General features: G+C 50.3%; 2 protein-coding genes and 1 pseudogene across 2 annotated transcripts; all 3 read right to left on the minus strand.

Annotated features, from left to right (window-relative positions):
- Positions 1–5,997: 5,997 nt before the first annotated feature.
- Positions 5,998–11,478, minus strand: LOC103297725 (sialic acid-binding Ig-like lectin 5). The gene is made up of 9 exons (XM_054711305.1): positions 11,395–11,478; positions 10,894–11,313; positions 10,405–10,683; positions 10,038–10,085; positions 9,563–9,817; positions 9,192–9,476; positions 8,656–8,755; positions 7,451–7,532; positions 5,998–6,510 (listed from the first exon to the last, which is right to left on the minus strand). Exons 1-9 carry the CDS (start codon positions 11,429–11,431, stop codon positions 6,316–6,318), a joined length of 1,701 nt encoding a protein of 566 aa, XP_054567280.1. The 5' UTR covers positions 11,432–11,478; the 3' UTR covers positions 5,998–6,315.
- Positions 11,479–13,335: 1,857 nt separating this feature from the next.
- On the minus strand, positions 13,336–13,994 carry LOC103297589 (60S ribosomal protein L13a-like). Its single transcript, XM_054711315.1, has one exon. It carries the CDS (start codon positions 13,958–13,960, stop codon positions 13,352–13,354), a length of 609 nt encoding a protein of 202 aa, XP_054567290.1. The 5' UTR covers positions 13,961–13,994; the 3' UTR covers positions 13,336–13,351.
- A 4,064-nt stretch (positions 13,995–18,058) lies between these two features.
- Positions 18,059–21,754, minus strand: LOC103297724 (sialic acid-binding Ig-like lectin 5; annotated as a pseudogene).
- Positions 21,755–23,279: the final 1,525 nt, after the last annotated feature.

Consider the following 23,279-nt stretch of genomic DNA (forward strand, 5'->3'; position numbering starts at 1 on the left):
AGGTCACCCAGGGGCCACTGGGGTCAGAGCTGGATTTGGGGGAGACCCACCCTTGAGCTGAAACCACTAATCCGTTTGGAAAAGGATAACTTTAAATTTTCTTTAGAAAACTCAAGTGCTGGCAACAGAAAAAGGAATTTAGACTCAACTCCACTTGGGATTTGAACCCCAGGGAAAAGTTGAGCACTCAAGCCCTTTGCTCTGAGAGCTTTGTGGGGACATGGGAAGCACACGTGTGGGTCTTCCAGGATCTGAGGGACCTGGGACAGTGACAGCACACAGGCCCCTTCAGAAGGTGATGTGTGAGAGGAGATCTACCCTATTTGGAGGGACCCAGAGGCAGGGCCTCAGCACAGCAGTAAATTCTCCACCTTACAGCTCAGGAAGCTCACCTTCAGGCCCCTCATGTGCTCCGTCCCTTTTCAAAGCCCAGCAGGGGCTCGAGTGATGTGTGGACATAACCTGAAATCCTACTGCCCTTTTATGAAAGGAAGAAACTTGATCAATGTTTTCCCAAATATGACAGTTATGTGAAACTTCAGACATTCCCAGTAACAAATAGTGTGATTGAAAGAAACGTTTCTTTAATTGTTCAGGAGAAAAAGAAACGTCAATCATCCATGCTGAGGGGAACACTGAAGTCTCTCTCCATTCTCTATATTACCTATATATATAAAAGGCCAATATACAAAGTGTCCCCACGGGAGTTCGACAGGAGACTGAGAGTTCTTTTGCTCACTATGTGTGCTGACAACCAGGGAGTCGCATTGAACAAAAGAAGGCCCTGGCCAGCAGCCAGAATACCCCAATTGACCCTGATCACCAGCCAGGCCTAGGGACCCTACCCATGCATGAATTTCATGTGCCCAGCCTCTAGTATAAATATAATATCCTACTAATTAATACTTAATATAATATTAACATTTATTCCTATGTGACAGAATTAATCTCCTATGAAGAGGCAATCAAAGAGTATCAGGTAAAAACTGTGGTGCCTGGCTAGGTGGCTCAATTGGATGGAGTGTCATCCCTTATACCAGAAAGTTGTGGATTCAATTACCGGTCATGGCACATACCAAGGTTGCAGGTCCCATCCCCTGTATGGGCATGTAGGAGGCAACCGATGGATGTTACTCTCTCACACATATCTCTCTCTGTCTCTCTCTCTCTCTCCTTCTCCCTCTCTCTCTTCTTCTCCCTCTATCTCTATCTCTATCTCTATCTTTATCTCTATCTCTTCCCTTCCTCGCTCCCTAAAATCAACAAATATATCCTCAATTGAGGTTTTAAAAAATTGTATGGAACATGCCTTATGCTGGTGTGCCAGACGGGTATGTCGCAGGGCTAAAAAAAAAAAATAAAAATAGTCTGTTCTTTTTTTCATTTGTCTTATATTTTGGGCTTAAACATTTTCACCTTTGTGACTTAATGTAATATGTTTTCTCCTGTTAGAAAAATTCATGTGTAGCAGATTTTGTATTCTTTTGAAGCAATGATCTTGACATCTGTATCAATATCAGGCTCCACAAACCTGGGTCTGCCCCTGCCTCGGGCGCAGGTGAAAAGGAGGGAACCAGCTCCCCCGCCACCTATCCGGACTCCGCAGGTATTACAGTGAAGACTGTCCAGTGCAAGCAGAGGACTAAAGCAAAGCATGATGGCCATGGTTGTGCCCCCACAAATCACATCACTGAGTGTCTAGCAAATCTCAAGCTGGGATATAAAACAGACAAGAAATAATACGTGTTGGCAAAAATGTTCAGAAAGGGGAACCCTCTTGCACTGTTGCTGGGAATGTAAATTGGGGCAGCCACTATGTAAATCAGTATGGCAGTTCCTCAAAAACTATAAATAGAGCTGACACATGACCCAGCAACACCACTCTGGGTATTTACTTAGAGGAAATAAAAACACTAACTTGAAAAGACACATGCATCCCTGTGTTCATTGCAGCGGCATCTACAATATGTGGAAGCAGCCTAAGTGCCCATCAATCAGTGAATGGACAAAAACGTGTGCTATATATACAGTGGAGTGGTATTGTGCTATAAAACGAAGGAGTTCATGCCATTTGGGTCAACAAGGATGGGCCATGAGGGGATTGTACTCAGTGAAGTAAATCAGAAAGAGAAAGACAAGTACAGTATGATCTCGCTTATATGTAGAAACGTTGAAAAATTCAAACTCAGAGATACAGTGAACTGATTGATGGTTACCAGAGGCAGAGCCTGTGGGGTGGGCACAATGAGCGTGGTCAATGGTACAAGCTTCCACTTATGAAATGATTAAATCATGAGGATGTGATGCACAGCATGGTGACTGTACTTAATAATAGTGGGTACTGCCCCGCTGGTGTGGCTCATTGGTGAAGCATCAACCTATGAACTAGGAGGTCATAGTTTGATTCCCAGTCAGGGCACATGCCCAGGTTGTGGGCTCGATCCTCAGTAGGGGGCTTGCAGGAGGCAGTGATCAATGATTCTCATCACTGATGTTTCTATCTCTCCCTCTCACTTCCTCTTTGAAATAAATAAAAATATTTTTCAAAATAATAATAATAGTGGGTATTAATACTATTAACTATAATAGTGCAGTTAATTTTACTGTGTTGTATATTTGAAAATTGCTGAGAGTAGATTGCTAAGAGAGATGTACATAAAAATATAATATGCCCTTTCTCAATGAAGAAAATTATAGATCTGTTTAGGAGGACATTAAAGATACAAATAAATAGACAATATGCATGTTAATGGGTATGACAACTATATATATATATATATAAAGCCAAGCAACCAGAACAGTGGAACATCAGAACAACCGGAATGATCCGTCACTATGGTGCCCCCAACCTCCCTTAGCCCCTCCCCCTGGCCAGCCCCACCCCCAATATGGTGTAATCATTTGTAATATTACAGAATGTTAAATGCATGTCCTGGTTTACTCTGAAGGCAGTGTCAAGTCAAATCTATTTCGTTCACTTATTTTTTTAATTTTGCTTTTTAATATATTTTTATTGATTTCAGAGAGGAAGGGAGAGGGAGAGAGAAACATCAATGATGAGAGAGAATCATTGATTGGCTGCCTCCTACATGCCCCCCACTGGGGATCGAGCCCACAATCCAGGTATGTTCCCTTGACCGGAATCGAACCCGAGACCCTTCAGTCCGAAGGCCACTTTCTATCCATCGAGCCAAACCGGCTAGGGCTGTTTTGTTCACTTTTTTAAAAACCCTTACCTGAGGATATGCTTCTTTATTTTTAATTTTTTTATTGTTGACTCTATTCCAGATGTACCCCCCTCCCCTTTGCCTCCCTCCACCCTACACCCATCTTCCTAGGCCTTTACCACATTATTTTCTGGGTCCATGGGCTAGGCATACATGTACATATATATTCCTTGGTTGATCTACTCACATCCTCTCTCCCCTCATAACCTCTGAGGTCTGTCATTTTGTTCCATTTATCCACTCCTCTGGTCCTATTTTGTTCATCAGTTATTTTGTTCTTTAGATTCTACATTGATTTTTAGAGAGAAAGGAGGGAGAGAGAGAGAAACGTTGATCTGAGAGAGAAACATCAATTGGTTACCTCCCATACATGGCCCAACTGGGGATCAAACCCGAAACTTAAGTATGTCCTCTAATTGGAGATCGAACCCACCACCTTTTTGTACAGGGGATGATGTTCCCACCTACTTAGCCGGACCAGGGCAGCTGAGTTCATTTTTAATCTCCTACACCTGGCACAGCGCATAACCAAGGCAAATGTTCAAATGTGTTTACGAATGTTTCAAAAGCTTCGCCTCCCTGCAAACAGAGTTTATGGTGGAAGGTGAATTCCTACATTGCTGGTGCCAGTGAGAAAACATGCAAACAGCTAACAGTCTTTCCAGCCTCTGGGCAATAAATGCATATGATCAATATTTCTTCTTGTTATTACTGGTGTCTGCCCATTCTTCCTCTTTTTTAAATATATATATTTATTAATTTCAGAGAGGAAGGGAGAGGGAGTGCGAGATAGAAACATCAATGATGAGAGAGAATCACTGATTGGCTGCCTCCTGCACACCTCCTACTGGGGATTGAGCCTGCATCCTGGGCACATGCCCTTGACTGGAATAAAACCTGGGACCCTACAGTCCGCAGGCTGATGCTCTGAGCCAAACCAGCTAGGGCCCATTCTTCCTCTTCCTGCCTGGCTTCCTCTCCAGGCCCCTGCTTCTCCTTAACTGGCCTAACCTTCCCCAAAAACTCCCCTCTCTGTACGTCACACTGAGATTTTAATTCCAAGTGGTGGCCTGACAAGCTTGGTAGATCCCCTAAGACATGTAGCAATTTATTGGGGAACTTCCTCTTTTGGGGACATTTTGGTGGCACATGCTAAGTGGAATCTTAGCATTTTGCTGGCACAAGTTCAAAAGAGTAAGGCAACCAGAGGGATGAGAGGAAAAGCACAGAGACGAGCCCAGCCCACTCCCACCCCTTCTCCTGACTTTTCCTTCCCAAGAGGAACCCAGCCTTTCCAAGCCCCTTGGACCTAGGTGCCCTGCTGGCCTAAGGCCCGGGACCTTGGCCTTGAGCGTTGGAATCCTTGGCAGAGCTGAGCCCAGGTGTGCTCCAGAACCACGGACAGCGCCAATCCTCTGGCCAAGAGCTCCCCAGCTGGATGGATCGCCCTCTGGAGGCCAAGCCTTGCCCTGTCTCCTGTGGAGGTAAGGCTGGGGAATGAGGCTGGTGACATTCTGCCCTATGGGACAGAGGTGTAGCCAAACTCCTCCTCAGTCTCCCCCTGGAAACTCCCTCATCCTAGGGGAGAGGAGACAGCTTCAGAGACACAATGCATTTCTAGAGGTCACTGGGTCCCTTGCCCCTCAGGGCTGAGTCTACCCTCACCCCCTCCAGAAAACCTGTCAGACTCCTGCCCTTCCCTTACTTCCTCCCCATTATTTTGCTTTTAAACCCTGTCTCGTACTGTCACGGAGCTCTGGACAACGGAAAACATGATCAGGGATCCTTTTCTGTGCCTGGAAGAATGCCAAGTCCATTTCTTCAGCTGAAATGAAGAAATGAAGTATCAGAAGTTGGGAATGAAGAAATGAGGTATCAGAAGTTGGGTTGAGATATTGTATTTGGAGCTGGTAGGTCACACAAATAAATTCTAAATTTTAATTTATTCTACATAAAGGTTAAATATTCAGATTGGGGAAAGGATCCTGTGGCCTTAGTGGACCACAGCACGAGACAGTTGTCCTTAAGAGCAGAGCAAGCCAGGCCAAGGGGAAAAACAAACAAACAACTAGGAAAGCTGGATAAAAATTATTTCTTAATGTTTGGAGTCAACAAAAATAAAATTTGCACAGTGAAGATGGAAGAAGCAGGAAGTCAACAGCAATGAGACAAGTATTTGGAGCCACTTTTTTATTCAAATAGACTGCTGACTCTGAGCAGTCACAGAGAAGCTAAGTAGAACATTCAAGAATCTCATGGGGCCCTGGCTGGTTTGGCTCAGCAGATAGAGTGTGGGATTGAGGACTGAAGGGTCCTGGGTTTGATTCCCATCAAGGGCATATGCCCAGGGTTGCAGTCTCAGTCCCCGGTAAGGGGCATGCAGGAGGCAGCCGATCAATGATTCTCTCTCATCATTGATGTTTATATATCTCTCTCCCTCTCCCTTCTCTCTGAAATCAATAAAAATGTGGAAGAAAAAGAAGAGGAAGAATCTCATGGGGCCTGAAAAGAGGTCTTGCCAAGGAGGCCGGGCCGTGGTAAACATCGCCATCTTGTGGTTAGGACTGAAAATAGATGAGACGCAATAGGGCCCGAAGCTGGGTTTTAAATTCCCTCAGTCCTTGATGGGGTTGTAATGACCCACCTGCTACAGGCCACAGGTAATATACCTGGAGGAGGAGAAGACTACCCAGCGTCTACACTGTAGTCTGTGTCATTTGTCATTGCTCATCAGTGGGGGTGCAATCCGGGAGACAGCCACCCAGAGAACTATGCGAAGACGGGATTTATTGGAAAACCCAGACCACCTTAGACAATGTGCCAGGATCCCAGAAGTGACATTCTGGAGGGAGCGGGAGGGTGAGAGACAGTGTCACGGAGCAGCTCACCTGAAGCACAGGTGCAGGTGGATGTGAGAGGACCGGCCCATCACCCGCCTTCTTTCTGCTCTGCCTGGGGATGCTCATCCACCTGCTCATGTTAATCGGGCCACGAGGTCTCCTCATGCTTCAGCAAGGAGTCCTGGACTTCTTGCCCCTTCCGAAGGGGCTGTGATGCCTCTGGCCAGGACCGTGCTCAGAGCGAGTCCTCATTTGCCTGCGCGCTTGATCTCTGAGTACTCGTGGGTGCTGGTGGCCGCCTGGTCCCGAGGCTCCCGTGGCTTCATGCCTTCAAAGGTGAGGTTGGCGTAGTAGAGCTCCTGTTGCTCCCCCGACAGAGGGCCCTTCTCAGCAGGTGACGCTTGGTCTGGGGGCCCGTCTGGCTGGAGGTTTTTCTTGGAACCCTGAGTGCAGGGGAGAGAAGGGTGTCGGGAGGAATGAGACAGACATGGTTCCAAAGACAAGTTATGCTGGTGGAACAGTTCTTTCATTCATCTTCTTTTTTTTGTTTTTTTATTATATATTTTATTGATTTTTTTTACAGAGAGGAAGAGAGAGGGATAGAGAGCCAGAAACATCGATGAGAGAGAAACATCGATCAGCTGCCTCTTGCATACCCCCTACTGGGGATGTGCCCGAAACCAAGGTACATGCCCTTGACCGGAATCGAACCCGGGACCCTTCAGTCCGGAGGCCGACGCTCTATCCACTGAGCCAAACCGGTTTTGGCATCTTTCATTCATCTTCTTATTGCACATACACTTCTCATAGACTCAACTATTCGTTCATTCATTAAAATTTTTTTTCTTTTGTTTGTTTTTTGGGGTTTTGTTCTTTTGGTGCAAAATGAAAGAGACTTATTCAGGTGCTGCAACCTAGGAGAATGGTGGACTTTCATCTCAAAGACCATCCTCCTTCCTGCTCAAGCCTGCTGTTTTTTCTTTTTAATTTTTTTGAGAGTATTGCAGATGTTGATTAGACCATATCAAAGGCCTAGTAATCATATTTCATTCCTCAGAAACCCAGTAAGCATGATACTCTCATTATCCCCATTTACAGATAGAGAATCTGTGGTAAAGGGAGGTGAAGTAACATGCCCACAATGGGTAGAAAGTAGTCGTTTTGGGGAGATGGTTCTGGTGGCCTGGGCCTATCAGAGAGATGAGGTGGGCTCAGTGGTCAGTGTGGTTGGGGCTGGAGGCCAACCATGGGTTCCGGGAAATGAAGGGGAAGTCAACTCCAAGCTTCTTGTCCAGCCGACCACAGAGGAGCTCAGTGTGGACTCCTTGAATGGATACACCCAGGCCCCCCTACATGGCATGAGAAGACACCCCCATCACTCACCCAGGTGACTGTGCCCATGACCGGGTCTTCATCATTCGTGACCTTTTGTCTCCCGGCTGCTTGCCTCTTGCGGGCTTTCACTCTAAAGGAAGAAGTCAGCAGCTAGAATGGCTCAGGCACAGGTGGGCACCTGCCACCACTCCCTGATGGACAATGGAGGAATCTAAACTCTGCGGCCAGACTCGGAGACATTCCTGACATGCAAGTGAGGACCCTGTCCCCCTGAATTATCCAGGGGCTTGGCCAGGACTAAATGTTCAGCACCAAGGCCCCTCTCACACACAGAGACTTGTGCACGAGCCATCATCAGTGTAATTCATGGTAGCCAAAAAGTCCAAGCATCCCAAATGCCCATCAATGAAGGAACGGACAAATAAAATATGCCCCAGCCATACCATGGAATATACACTGAATGTCCAGATTATTATGATCTCTGAACGCATAATAATCTGGCCACTCAGTGTATATCCTATATAATAAAAGGCTAATATGCAAATTGTCCCCTCAACCAATAGTTCAAACCAGCAGGCAGGCCGGCCAACTGCCCATGTCCCCTCCCCCTGGCCAGGCTGGCCGGACCCCACCCATGCACAAATTCATGCACCTGGGCCTCTAAAAAATATATATATACATATATATATACACATACACACACACACACACACACACACACATACACATACACACACACACACACACACAAAGTGGCCACATTATTATGGGTTCAAAGATCATAATAATCTGGCCACTCAGTGTATTTGTTAATAAAAAGGAATAAAGTGCTGACACATGAACCTTGAAAATCTCGGGCTATATGAAAGAAGTCAGTCACAATAAACATGAATTATATCATTGCATTTCTATGAAATGTCAGAATGGGCAAATCTAGAGAAACAGGAAATACTAGTTGCCTGGGGCTGGGGAGGATGGAGGCGGGATGACAATACAGGCATGTGAGTTTCTCCCTCTTTTTTTCCTTTTCAGGCTAATGAAAAAGTTTCAAACTTGACCATGGTGATGGGTGCACAGCTGTGTGACTGAAGTAAAAGCCATTGAATTGTACACTTTAAATACATCAGAGTTTTACCTCAATAAAGTGGTTACCCCTCTCCGCCTCCTCCCTGGATGTACTAAGCTTTGTGTTGGTGAAATTCCATAACCTTTTCCAAACCCCCAGGACACGGCTCCCTGCCACAGAGGCTTACATGCAAAAGAAGAGGAGACACAAGCATAGGGACAGCAGGGCCATGGCACCAGCACCTCCAAGAGCCGCAGGAACCAGTCCCACCTGGGACACCGCCTTCCCTGCAGAGGAGAGGGGCGTGAGACACCCACTCCCGGGACTCGGTCTCTCCTCTTCCCCCTCCTCCCAGAACCCGCTGTAGGTTCTGCTCAATCAGAGCCCGGCTTAGCTCAGTGGATGAGCATCGACCTATAAACCATGAGATCCCGGTTGGCTCCCTGGTCAAGGGCACATGCCCAGGTTGAGGGCTCGATCCCCACTGGGGGGCCTGCAGGAGGCAGCTGATCAATGATTCTCTCTCATCATTGATGTTTCTATCTCTCTCTCTCCCTCTCCTTTTCTGAAATCAATAAAAATATTTGGGGGGGGGAACAAGAGATGGATGGCCCTCTCTTAGCAATCACTCCAGCCCAAGCCACAGCCCCCCTCCCCCAGCTCCACCTTCTCTCTGACCCATTCCTTTCACCCAAAGACTCTGCCCCCAATAAGACCCCTGACCTGGCAGCAGCAGGACAGAGGCGCTCTGGGCCCCGTGCACATTCCGGGCCTCGCAGCTGAGTCTGAGGTCAGGGCTGAGCCCATCATTGAGCCTCAGGGAGCTGTTGGTCCAGGGCCCCTCTGAGCTGGAGGTGACCACGTGGGAGCCGTTGCCATGGTTCCCCTCCAGCAGTCCCGCCCCCAGCCGCCAGCGCAGGGAGGGGGCCGGCTGGGCCCTGGAGGAGCAGCTGCAGTGCAGACCCTGGTACTCCCAGGAGCAGGAGGGTCCCAGCAGCTGCGGGGGGTCTGTGGGGAGCAAGGAGCAGGGTCAGCAGTGGCTCTAATCTCCCCAGAACCCAGCTGTCCTGCTCCCCTGGGGTCTCCCCACTCACAGACCACGGAGAGGCTGAGAGAGACACTTTGGGGGCCCAGCGGGTGCCCAGCTTGGCAGGTGAACTCTCCTTCCTGTGCAGGCCCCACGCGAGGCAGCTCCAGGATCGCGGTGCTGGAGATGGGGGTGGCGTTCAGGCCTGGGGACCCCCGGAACCAGCTCAGCTCTGCAGGGGGGTTGCTGTCAGCCAAACAATGCAGTCTCAAATCCTCGCCTTCCAGGATGGTAAGGGATGTGTTTTGCAGATTCTTAAAGGCTTTGGGGAGAACGATTTTCAAATAGAGAGAGAGAGAGAGAGAGAGAGAGAGAGAGAGAGAGAGGTGTGGAACATAGGACAGGCACCCAGAGGTGAGGGACTAGGATGATGAGTTCCATCCTTGCCCTTCCCATGTCTGATCCCATTCCAACTCCTGCTCCCCCCTCTGCCCCACCAGGGCCCCGGCAGGTCCAGCCCAGAGAGGAGGGTTCTTTCCTACCTGTGTCCTTTCTGAAGGAGACGCCTATTGTGAGGTTCCCTGTGGCATCTGGGATAGAAAGACAGGGCCCCACTTCAGATGGAAGTCACCCCAACCCCAAGGAGGGGCGGTGGGAACCGGGAAGGGGGAGAGCTGTCCATTTGGCCCACTCCCCACCTACACGCAGATCCATGCCTGAGTGTTCTCAGGTTAGCGCAGCCTCCTGCACACACACACACACACACACACACACACATACACACACACATACACAGACACACACAGACATACACACAGACACACACATACACACACACACATACACACACAGAACACACACAGGCCACCCCACTGCTCCCCCGGACCCAGCCACCCCTCCAACGCTCACAGGAGACATTGAGCCGGATGGTTCTCTGCGTGGCCACCGAAGATCCTTGGACTTGGACCTGACAGGTGAGGTTGGTGCCATGGTCCCGGGGCCTCGGGGTGAAGGTGAGCACCGAGGAGCTGAGGGTCCGGGGGTCCAGCGAGTCCACAGCGGCTCCCGCCCAGGAGAAGGTGAGAGGTCGTCCCCCTTCGCAGGCCCCGGGCAGGCTGCAGGCCAGCTGTGTGGGGCGGCCGGACTCCAGAGGCTCCGGAATACGGATGTGGGGTTTCTCTGTCAGGGCTGCGGGGGAGAAAGGCAGGTGCCTGGGCCCAGGGGTGGGACTCAGAGTGGGTCCCTGAGAGTGCCCACCTCCGAACAGAGCTCACCCCAGGCCCCGTGTCTCTTCCCATCACCCAGGGCCCAAGACCTGGACAGGAGTGTCCAGTGTCCTGTTCCTGCTCTAAGACGGGGTCCCCTGTCCCTGGGTCCTCTCTGGCGCCCCTGCCGTACCTGTCACCTGCAAATACAGCGTCTTGTCTTGGTAACTATATCCTTGGAAGGTATATCCTAGGAAATATCCTTGGTAATTATAGTCAGGAATTCCTATCTCCACTCGGAAGTAGTAGCGTCCTGCGTCACTCCTCCTGGCGTCTCTGATTTGCAGGGAACAGTCGTTGGTCGTGCGGTCCGCCAGGAGGAAGCGGCCTTGGGTCCCCGGGTTCACTGCTTTATCTGGGTTGGTCGAGGCCACAGGAGCATCACGGTTTGTTCTGTCCCCCTCCCGGTACCAGTAGGTGAAGACTTTGCTAGAGGAAGTCCCCAAACTCCTCGGGTAGGAGAAGGAGCAGGGCACGTGGACACACAGACCCTCCTGCACCGTCACCGAATCCTGCACTCGGAGCTCATAGTCTGGTGGCTGCTGTAGGGACCCTGATGGAGGGGGACACAGAGGCTCAGATGCAGCCCCGCCCCTCCCCCACCTGCCCAGCCCCCCTCCCTGAGCCCACTCACCCCCCCACAGCAGGGGCAGCAGCAGCAGGGGCACCATGTCTGCCTCTGGCCGGGCAGAGCGGGTCCAGGTCCCTGTGTCAGGGAGGGAAGTGCCAGCTCTGGGGCGGGGCCTAGGACACCCCAACAGGAAGTCCTGGGGGAGAGACTGTGGCCAGGCTGGAAGGGGAACTTGGCCTCCACAGGACATGGGGAGGTGAGGTGGCTGAGAAATCATCCTGTCTCCCCTCCCCCACACCCCTCCCCTCATGACCCTGCAGGTAAAGGTACTGAGGTCCCTGTAGGGTGAGTGGCATGTCCAGATGTGAATATGAAAATGACCACCTTGCAGAGGATGTGTAAGTGAGGAGGGAGGTCACCCAGGGGCCAGCACACTCAGAGCTGGTCCTAATGACTTGGGGGATCCGGCCCACTAGCTGAAACTGTCAAACATTCTGGAAAAGGATAATGTTAATATTTTTTTAGATAAATGCTAGCAAAGAGAAAAGAATTTAGACCCAAGTCCAGTGGAGGGTGGAACCCAGGGGCAAAGCTGAGTGTTAACCACCTTTGCTCTGAGGGCTTTGTGGGGACATGGGACGCACCTGTGTTGGCTTCAAGGGGCCGAGGGTCTGAGAGACAGGGAGGGCGCACAAGCCCCAGCAGAAACTGACACCCATTTGATGGGACCTCAGCACAGCAGCAACGTTGCCGCCTGAAAGTTCATGAAAATCCACCCTCATGGCCCCTCAGCGCTGGGTCCCTTTTCAGAGCCCCACCCAGGCTCATAGAAGTGCTCCCTTTCTGATCCATTTGTGTCCTAACCCGGGCATCACGAACCCTGACATACATTCCCGCTGCCGGAGCACATAGTGGGGCTTCTGTGTGCCTCGCTGGCCTTGACTGATGGAATCTCAAGAGAGGAACTAATGAGCGTGGGGAATGTGAAAGGCCTTCAGGATAACACTCACAGTCAGCTAGGGATGCAGGAGGCTCCCCTGGCAGGATAGAGGGTGGGCTCAGCAAGTACCACACCTCACCCAGCAGCACCGGGTTCGAGTCCAGCCAGAAAAGCACAATATGTAAAAGCTATGAAAATTCAAAAGAAAATAAAGCTGACTTTCTTCATCAAGGAATGTGTCTATATAGGAAAATCCACAAGCACATACAGATACATGTCGGGGCTTAAGAAGAGAGTCAGCAAGGTGTCTAGAGACAAAATCAAATTACAAAACTCAAATGCATCCGTATAGCACAGTGAGCAATGAAAGACAGGATGGTATAAAAGATGCCATGGACACATCAAAACTTATGATGTTCCTGGAATATTCAGAGGTGCACATCACAAAGATATACTATGCACTTCCTCAGTGGAGGAAAGATAAATCTGTTTGGGAGGACATTACAGATGGAAATAGATAGCCCTGGCTGATGACTCCATTGGTGGAAGCATCGTCCCTACAGCAAATTGGTTGCAGGTTCAATTCCAGGTCAGGGCACTTACCTCGGTTTCCATAGCAGCTCAGGGCAAGTATGGGAGGCAACTGACTTACGTTTCTCTCTCACATTGATGTTTCTCTATCTCTCTTTCTCTCTCTTCCCTCCCTCCCTCCCTCCAAGCCACAAGGTATAGACAGAAAAGCAGAAGAGGAAATTTCCCCATAACCTGTGCCAGGCAAGATGGGCCTCAGGGACAGAGCAGGGGTCAGGATGACTCACCTCAGAGCACAAGGCCCATCCTAAAGCAACCCACAGGAAAGAACTGGGGGAGGAAGCAACCATTTGCACATTCAAGAAGGGCTACAGAATTCATCCCAGAGAGAGGACTCTGTGAGTGTGTGTGTGTGTCTGTGTGTGTGTGTGTGTGCCTGTGTATATTCCAAATAAGCTAATGACAAAACTTTTGTGAAAGTGACACTCACATGACATAAAATTTCTTTTTTTTCTTTTTTTTTAGGAATAACAGTCAATTTTATTGGGCTCAGACCAGGAGTCCATGGGTCTTGAGGACCTCTGTGAATTTGTCAATTTTCTTCTCCACGTTCTTTTCAGCCTGTTTCCGTAGCCTCATGAGCTGCTTTTTCTTGCGGTAGTGGATCTTGGCCTTCTCCTTCCTCTCCTCCAGAGTGGCTGTGACGGCCTGGTACTTCCAGCCAACCTCATGAGCCAGGCGCCCAAGGCAGGCAAACTTCCGGGTAGGCTTCAGACGCACAACCTTGAGGGCAGCGGGAACCACCATTCGCTTCTTCTTGTCATAGGGCGGTGGGATCCCGTCAAACACCTTGAGGCGGTCCAAGGCGGCCTGGCCTCGCTTGGTCTTGTGGGGCAGCATGCCTCGCACCGTCCGCCAGAAGATGCGGCTGGGGGCTCGGAAGTGGTAAGGGCCGCGGGACGGGTTGGTGTTCATGCGTTTGCGGAGGAAGGCCAGGTACTTCAACTTGTTTCTGTAGAAATTGCCAGAAATGTTGATGCCCTCACAGCGCACAACCACCACCTTGCGGCCCAGCAGTACCTGCTTGGCCACGATGGCCGCCAGGCGGCCCAGGAGATGGCCTTGGCCATCTAGCACCAGGACCTGCCCCTCCGCCATCTTCGGCAGCCGCCTGGGAAAGCGACATAAAATTTCTAATGCGAATTTTGGGTGTGTGACCTTTGGAGCTGTGTATCACTACACTCCCCCCATCATTTTCTGTACCGCGGGCCTACTATGCTCCTTCACCATTCCTTCCTTGTCCGTGTAGGAATCTGACTTGGGGTTTTGTATATTAATGCACTGATTCACCAAGCAAGACTCCTACCGGCCTAAGGAGTTACTTTATAGTTCTTCAGGATCACTGATGTTGTGTCTCTCTTCATGACTCTGTTGGCCATTTGTACATCATCTTTGGAGAAAAGTCTATTCAAGGTTTTAGCTGATTCTTCTCTTGTGTTATTTGGGTTTCTTATGTTGTCTTGTATGAGTTTGTAATGTATTTTGGATATTAATCCCTCATCGGATTCATTTCCTCTCCCATCCTGCAGGGGCCTCTGGGTCTGGTGAGTGTCCTTTGTGTTCAGGATTTTAAGTTGGGCACAGTCCCTCTTGTCTAGGTTTGCTTTCCTGTTCTGTGCTTTTGATGTAAAGATGCAGGAAATCATTGCAAGATCCAACGTCGTGGGCTTTCCCCCTGTTTCCCTGTTAGAGTTTTGTACTTGTGGGTATTATGTGTAGGTCCTTAATACATTTTGAGTTAATTTTTGCGTAGAGGAAAGTGATTGTGTGATGGAAACCTAGAGGTGCATGAAAGAAACATAACTGTGAGGGTTTGTGTCTTTTTTCAAAATAGCCATTGTTTACCTGCAGTCTGTTCCCACAATGGGGTAAAAGACGCTGACCTCACAGAAATACTGTAGAATGTGATGCAGGGGCTGGGGGTGAGGAAGTGGGGAGATGTTGGTCAAGATAAATAATTCCTGGGAATGTACTGGACAGCATGGTGACTACAATTAACGGTATTGTATTATATACCTGAAAGTTGTTATGCTTATACATCATCAGTATTATAACCATAGCAATGATAATTATGAGAGGATAGAAGTGTTAATGAACCTTTTTGTGGTAATCACTTCACTACATAGGTATATCAAATATGCACATTGCATATCTTTTTTTAATATATATTTTATTGATTTCTTACAGAGAGGAAGAGAGAGGGATAGAGAGTTAGAAACATCGATGAGAGAGAAACATCGATCAGCTGCCTCTTGCACACCCCCGACTGGGGATGTGCCCGCAACCAAGGTACATGCCCTTGACAGGAATCGAACCTGGGACCCTTGAGTCCGCAGGCCGACGCTCTATCCACTGAGCCAATCCGGTTTCGGCCACATTGCATATCTTACGCTTGCAAATATTCTGTTTAAAAAATATCTCAATAAATCAGGAAATGCATACCTTACGCTTGCATACATTCGATTTAAAAGATATCCTAATAAATCTGGAAATGTAATAATTGTCTACAGCCAAGTAATTAGTAATGTTCTCTAAAGTTTATCAAATTTATAAATGTAAGCTATATGAACATAATAATACCAAATGGTGGTGGATATGTCTTAAACGTTGCATTTTTTTTATTATTCATCAATAGGTATAGCCTGTCCAGTGTGGCTCAGAAGTTCAGTGTCGATCTATAAACCAGGAGGTCACTGTTCAATTCCCGGTCACGCTACATGCCTGCTTTATGGGCTTCATCCCCAGAAAGGGATGAGCAGGAAGCAGCCAATCAATGATTCACTCTCATCATTGACTTTGCTCTGCGGACAGATTTTGACTAATGTGAATAATGCTGCTATAAATACGGGTGTGCAGATATTTTTTTGAGGGCCTGCTTTCAGTTATTTTGCATATATAACCTCAAGAGAGGCTGTTACATGGTATTGTAATTCTATTTTGAATTTTTGGAGGAACTGCCATATTGTTTTCTATAGCTGGTGCATCCTTTTACAATCCCACCAAATGTGCAGAATGGTTCCAGTTCCTGCACGTGCTCACCAGCACGTGTTATTTTCTGTGGTTTCATTTCTTAGTGACCATCCTACAGGGTGTGAGGTGATATCTCATGACCGTCTTTGACTTATGCATTCCTTGGTTGATGGTTGTATGCTCCCTGACAAGGAAGGAACTGGCAAACTGGGTGTATCAGGAAGACACTCTAACCAACTGAGCTACCCAGCAAGGGTTTTCATTTGTAGTTATTTAGGATTACTGACGTTGAATATCTTTTCATAAGGCTATTGGCTATTAGTATATCGTCTTTGGAGAAATATCGACTCAAGTTTTTTGCCCAATTCTTCAGTTGTGTTATTTGGGTTTCTTATGTTGCCTCATATGCGTTTGTAATATATTCTGAATATTAACCCCTCATCAGATACATTTTCTCTCTCATTCTGTACGTGGCCTCTGGAATCTGGTGATAATGTCCTTTTGTGTTCAGCTTTTTATGTTTGTACAGACCCACTTGTCTATGTGTGCTTTCCTTGTCTGTGCTTTTGGTGTAAATATCAAGGAAATCATTGCAAAATCCAATGTCCTGAGATTTCCCCCTATGATTTCCTCTAAGATTTCTACAGTTGTGGGCCTTATATTTAGGTATTTAATACATTTTGAGTCCATCTTTGCATAGAGGAAAGTGATTGTGTGATGGAGACCTAGAACTGCATGAACGAAACATAGCTGTGAGAGTTATTTTTCAAAATAGCCATTGTTTACCTGCAGTATGTTCTCACAGTGGGGTCTGTAGAAGCTGAACTCACAGAAAGAGAGTAGAACGGTGATGCAGGGGTTGGGGGTGAGGAAACTGGGAGATACTGGTCAAGGATAACTTTCAGCTACAAGATGAATAATTCCTGGGGATGTACTGGACAGTATGATGACTATAATTAACAGTATTTTGTTATATACCTGAAAGTTGCTATGGTTCTACATCAGGCGTCCTCAAACTACGGCCCACGGGCCACATGCGGGTGTTTTTGCCGTTTTGTTTTTCTTACTTCAAAATAAGATATGTGCAGTGTGCATAGGAATTTGTTCATAGTTTTTTTTAAAACTATAGTCCGGCCCTCCAACGGTCTGAGGGACAGTGAACTGGCCCCCTGTTTAAAAAGTTTGAGGACCGCTGTTCTACATCATCAGTATTATAACCATAGCAATGATAATTATGAGAGGATAGAAGTGTTAATGAACCTTTTTGTGGTAATCACTTCACTACATAGGTATATCAAATATGCACATTGCATACCTTACGCTTGCATATATTCTGATTTTAAAATATCTCAATAAATCAGGAAATAAAATAATTGTCTACTTCTGAGTAATTATTATTGTTCTCTAAAGTTTACCAAATTTATGGATGTAAGATATATGAACATAATAGTACAAAATGGAGAGACGAAGTGTCTTAAATGTTGCACTTTTTATTATTCATGAATAGATATAGCCTGGCCAGGGAGGCTCTGGAGTTGAGTGTCATGTCGACCTATAAACCAGGAGGTTATGGTTCGATTCCAGGTGAGGCCACATGCCTGGGTGACGACATTATCCCCAGTAGGGGACATGGAGGAAACAGGCGATCCATGACTCTCTCTCATCATTGATATTTCTACCTCTCCCTCTCCCTACAACTTCCTCTCAGAAATTAATAAAAATATTTTTAAAAACTAAGAAAAGGTATAAATACCAATTGATGAATAATGACAAGGAATACACAAAATCCTTTACTTGAAACAGGTAAAACAACAGCAACAACAAAGAGAGGAAAACCAGATGTAATTGGACTCAAGAAACTCCCACCGACACTACAGAGTAAATCAATGGTCAGGTGATATCACATAAACGTTTTCATTTAGTTTAAATGCTGGGATGTGTTATAATAATAACTCTGAGGTAGACATCTACGAGTAGGGAGAGAAGAGGAGCCCCTAAGTCTACTGTGTATCAACACCTAAAGATGGGAGACCAGAAACCCAGGTGGTAACCAGGTAACCCCTGGGCAAGGGAAGGATAAGCTGCCAACTTCAGTCCCTTCCTGGGCCTGAGAATGGAGAGAGAGGAGCAGGGATGTGACTGGGCAGAACCAACAGAGAGAAAGAAATAGGGGGAGGTGGGGGAGGGAACAAGTCAAATGGGAGAAGCCGAGGCAGAAACAAGGGGTCAGTCAGTGGGTGTGTATCGCTTGTTTATTTCTGTATCTTATGATGTTCTGAGCTTGTCAACAGCTTGGAAGCCAAGGAGACACAGGGCCTCCCAGGGCCGGCCCATTCTCAGAGACAGCAAAGAATTTCAGATGCAAACCAACCAGCCTGAGCCCTATTCCCAACCTCCCCAACCTGCCCCAAAACAGCCAGGACCTGGGACCAGACAAATAGAGACCACGCCCACAGGCCCACCTCCCCCAGATTGACACACACCAGCTGATCCTAAGCTGCTCACCTGCCCTGCCTTGCATTTCCCATGGAAACCCAATAAAGGCTTTCGCTAGGCTGCCCTGCACCTGCACCTGCTTCCGGAGGAAATCTGGGGCTTCCCCGGGCATAGCGGGGCCCCCCTCTCAGGAGGTAACAGGAATGAAAGTCTTCTCTCCATGGCATTGGCTCCCCTTGTCCTCACTCAGTCACTCCCACAAACTGAAACCCCAGGGGTCCATGTGAGCAGGTGAGTCAAGAGCTTCCAGGGAGAAGGTGACATTGATGTCCCAGGACGGTCCCTGTAGCCTGGTGCCCACACCTCAGTCCCATCTTCAGACGAAGGGAGGACCCATCAGGAGCTCTGCCTGGTGTTCCGGGGGCCTCCACACCTGCGGGGCCAACACAGGTCTCAGCTCAGAGACTCGGCCACTTTGGCTCTAACTCCAGGCAGAGCCAGACAGCTCGGCCCCACCTGGGCCACAGGGCCAATCCCTGCACTTCCCGGAGAGACAGGCCTGCTCACCTGGTGTAGTAGAGCCAGGTGAGGACGTAGGTGAGGAGGAAGCCAGCCCCCATGAGGGCCCCTCTGATCAGGGTGAGCACCAGGGGCCAGGAGCCCTGCTGCTCCTCAGTCACACATCTGCTGGAGTGCGGGCTGCCTGGGGACGACGGGAGAAGGTCGACGTGTTGTCCAGGTCTCCGTCCACCCCCAGCCCAACACCTGACCAGCCTGTAACTCACTCTGCATAGAGAGCGTGCTGGGAGCCCCGTGGGTGCTGAGCCAGGAGGGTGAACTCCCCTCGGTCTCCAGCCTCCACCTGGGGCAGCTCCAGGAGCCCTGGTGCTGAGGGCTGCAGGAGCTCAGGGCCTGTTCCTCCAGCACCAGCTCAGGTGACACCACCCACTCCCAGGACTCAGTCTCTCCTCTTCCCACCTCCTTGCAGAGCCCGCTGTCAGTTCTGTTCTGGCAGGAGATGCAGGCCTGTCCTAGCAATCACCCCTGTCCCCGTTCAGTCCCCTCCCCCAGCTCCACCCTCTCTCTGACCCACTCCCTTCTCCGTGGCCTCTGCACCAGCAGGCCCTGACCTGGCAGCAGCAGGACCGAGGCGCTCTGGGCCCCGTGCACATTCCGGGCCTCGCAGCTGAGTCTGAGGTCAGGGCTGAGCCCCGCGGGGAGGCTCAGGGAGCTGTTGGTCCAGGGCCCCTCTGAGTTGGAGGTGACAGTGTGGGAGGCGTTGCCATGGTTCCCCTCCAGCAGCCCCGTCCCCAGCCGCCAGCGCAGGGAGGGGGCCGGCTGGGCCCTGGAGGAGCAGCTGCAGTGCAGACCCTGGTCCTCCCAGGAGCAGGAGGGTCCCAGCAGCTGCGGGGGGTCTGTGGGGAGCGAGGAGAGGGGTCAGCGTTGGTTCTAATCTCCCCAGAACCCAGAACCCAGCTGTCCTGCCCCCTGGGGTCTCCCCACTCACAGGCCATGGAGAGGCTGAGAGAGACACTTTGGGAGCCCAGCGGGTGCCGAGCTTGGCAGGTGAACTCTCCTTCCTGTGCAGGCCCCACGCGAGGCAGCTCCAGGATCGCGGTGCTGGAGATGGGGGTGGCGTTCAGGCCTGGGGACCCCCGGAACCAGCTCAGCTCTGCAGGGGGGTTGCTGTCAGCCAAACAACGCAGTCTCAAATCCTTGCCTTCCAGGATGGTAAGGGATGTGTTTTGCAGATTCTTAAAGACTTTGGGGAGAACGATTTTGAGGGAGGGAGGGAGAAAAGAGAGAGAGAGAGAGAGAGAGAGAGAGAGAGAGAGAGAGAGAGAGAAGTGTGTGTGGGGAACACAGGTCAGGCACCCACCCACCAAAGGTGAGGGACTGGGGTGATGACTTTCATCCTTGCCCTTCCCGTGTCTGATCCCATTCAAACTCCTGCTCCCCCCTCTGCCCCACCAGGGCCCGGGCAGGTCCCAGCCCAGAGAGGAGGGCTCTTTCCTACCTGTGACGTTTCTGAAGGAGACGTCTATGATGAGGTTCCCTGGGGCATCTGGGATAGAAAGATAGGGGTCCACTTCAGATAGAAGTTACCCCAATCCCAAGGTGGGGCGGGGGGACAAATAAAGTGGGGTTCTCTCTTCCTGACCCACTCCCCACCTACACGCAGATCCATGCCTGAGTGTTCTCAGGTTAGCGCAGCCTCCTGCGCACACACACACACATACACGCATACATACACACACATGCACACACATACATACACACACACACACACACACACACACACACAGAACACACAAATGCCATCCCACTGCTCCCCCGGACCCAGCCACCCCTCCAACGCTCACAGGAGACATTGAGCCGGATGGTTCTCTGTGTGGTCAACGGAGCCCTTTCCCGTTTCACCTGACAGGTGAGGGTGGTGCCATGGTCCTGGGGCCTCGGGGTGAAGGTGAGCACCGAGGAGCTGAGGTTCTGGGGGTCCAGCGAGTCCACAGCGGCTCCCGCCCAGGAGAAGGTGAGAGGTCGTCCCCCTTCGCAGGCCCCGGGCAGGCTGCAGGCCAGCTGTGTGGGGCGGCCGGACTCCAGAGGCTCCGGAATACGGATGTGGGGTTTCTCTGTCAGGGCTGCGGGGGAGAAAGGCAGGTGTCTGGGCCCAGGGGAGGGACTCAGAGTGGGTCCCTGAGAGTGGCCCCCACTAGGGCTAGAGCTCACCCCAGGCCCTGTGTCTCTTCCCATCACCCAGGGCCCAAGGCCTGGATCAGGGAGTGTCCAGTGTCCTGTTCCTGCTCTAAGACGGGGTCCCCTGTCCCTGGGTCCTCTCCGGGGCCCCTGCCGTACCTGTCACCTGCAAATCCAGCGTCTTATCATGGTAACTATATCCCAGGGGCTTATATTCAGGATCTCTTCTTTCCACTCGGAAGAAGTAGCGTCCTGCGTCACTCCTTCTGGCGTCTCTGACTTGCAGGGAACAGTTGTTGGTCGTGGGGTCCGCCAGGAGGAAGCGGCCTTGGGTCTCTCTCTTCCCTGGTTTATCTGGGTCGTTCGAGGCCACAGGAGCATCACGGTCTGTGTTGTCCCCGTCCCGGTACCAGTAGGCGTAGAGTTCACGATAGGCGGCCTGCCAACTCCGAGGGTGGGAGAAGGAGCAGGGCACGTGGACACACAGACCCTCCGGCACCGTCACCGATTCCTGCACTCGGAGCTCCAAGCCACGCAGCTGCTGCTGCAGGGACCCTGGGGGAGGAGGACACAGAGGCTCAGATGCTGCTCCCGCCCCTCCCCCACCTGCCCAGCCCCCCTCCCTGAGCCCACTCACCCCCCCACAGCAGGGGCAGCAGCAGCAGCAGCAGGGCCACCATGTCTGCCTCTGGCCGGGCAGAGCGGGTCTAGGTCCCTGTGTCAGGGAGGGAAGTGCCCAGCTCCGGGGCGGGGCCTAGGACACCCCAACAGGAAGCCCTGGGGGAGAGACTGTGGCCAGGCTGGAAGGGGAACTTGGCCTCCGCAGGCTGGGGGTTTGGGGAAGGGGTGAGGGAGATGCAGGAGGGATGAAATGTATTGTGTCCCCTCCCCCACAGTTACACATGGGCACTCTGAGCTATTGAGCTGGGGACAGGCTTGTGCAGGATCCTAAGGTCCCATCCTGGCAGCGCTTCCCTCTGGCCCCATGTCTACCCAGGAAAGAGACCGCCGCCCGGCCGGGCCACCAGCTCCCTGGGGACCAGAGCCGCTGGGGCCTTGGGCCGACCACAGACCAAATCTTAATGACATGGTGGGAGCAGTTGAGCCGCCAGGCTGAGGTCGCCTGGGTCTGGAGAAGGTTCCTTCTGAGGGGCAAACACATCAGGTGGACAAGAACTGTGGGCCCCACCAGGGACCCTGGGCCTTCCGGCATTCTCACCACCTTACCCATCACCTGTTCCGTTTTACCAACGTTACTCGGCCTCTCTGGGCCTGTTTGCTTGTCTGTGACCTGGAATTGTTGCATGAGATTAGAGGCGTTCGTATGGGTCAGAAGCACAGGGGGCAGTGCCTGGAACAGAGTATTCATTCATTCAACCGATCTTTCATGGGACATCAGCTGTGTGCCCCGCCCTGCTTTAGTGGCTGTAGATACAGCAAAGGGTAAGCTCTCAGGATGGAAAAGATGAGTTAAAAACTCACCCTTGCCGGACCGGTGTGGCTCAGTGGTTGAGCATCCACCTATGAACCAGGAGGTCATGGTCTGATTCCTGGTCAGGGCACATGCCTGGGTTGCTGGCTCAATTCCCAGTGGGAGCTGTGCCAGAGACAGCCGGTCAATGATTCTCATCATTGATATTCCTATCTCTCCCTCTCCCTTCCTCCTTGAAATCAATAAAAATATATTTTTTTAAAAACTCACCCTTTAGCCCTGACTGGTTTGGCTCAGTGGATAGAGCTTCGGCCTGCGGACTGAAAGGTCCCAGGTTCGATTCCGGTCAAGGGCATGTACCTTGTTGCGGGCACATTCCCAGTAGGGGGCGTGCAGGAGGCAGCTGATCTTTGTTTCTCTCTCATTGATGTTTCTAACTCTATATCCCTCTCCCTTCCTCTCTGTAAAAAATAAATTAAATATTTTTTTAAAATCACCCTTCAGCCCTAGCCGGTTTGGCTCAGTGGATAGAGCGTTGGTCTACAGACTGAAGGGTCCCGGGTTCGATTCCGCTCAAGGGCACATGCCCAGGTTGTGGGCTCGATACCCAGTGGGGGGAATGCAGGAGGCAGCCGATCAATGATTCTCTCTCATCATTGATGTTTCTCTCTCTCCTCTCTCTCTCTCTCTCTCTCTCTCTCTCTCTCTCTCTCTCTCTCTCTCTCCCTCCCTTCCTCTCTGAAATCCACAAAAATATATTTTTTAAAAAGAATGAAATAGAACATTTAAATAAATAGATGATAAATAAATAAATAAGCGATGAGGACCATGTCCATCCAGGGTATCAAACATGTCACTCCACTGAAAAGCGCAAGGAGGAAA

The sequence above is a fragment of the Eptesicus fuscus genome, chromosome 21, assembly GCF_027574615.1.
Source record: "Eptesicus fuscus isolate TK198812 chromosome 21, DD_ASM_mEF_20220401, whole genome shotgun sequence".
NCBI classification, from domain to species: domain Eukaryota; kingdom Metazoa; phylum Chordata; class Mammalia; order Chiroptera; family Vespertilionidae; genus Eptesicus; species Eptesicus fuscus.

Excerpts from the sequence above, each read along its gene's own strand:
- LOC103297725 (XM_054711305.1), bottom strand. The coding sequence starts at position 11,431 with ATGGTGCCCCTGCTGCTGCTGCCCCTGCTGTGGGGGG. Across the intron at positions 9,818-10,037 it reads CTCCTTCAGAAAGGACACAG|CCTTTAAGAATCTGCAAAAC; the intron begins GTAGGAAAGAAC and ends TTCTCCCCAAAG. Across the intron at positions 8,756-9,191 it reads CTCTGTCCTGCTGCTGCCAG|GGAAGGCGGTGTCCCAGGTG; the intron begins GTCAGGGGTCTT and ends TCTCCTCTGCAG.
- LOC103297589 (XM_054711315.1), bottom strand. The coding sequence starts at position 13,960 with ATGGCGGAGGGGCAGGTCCTGGTGCTAGATGGCCAAGGCCATCTCCTG.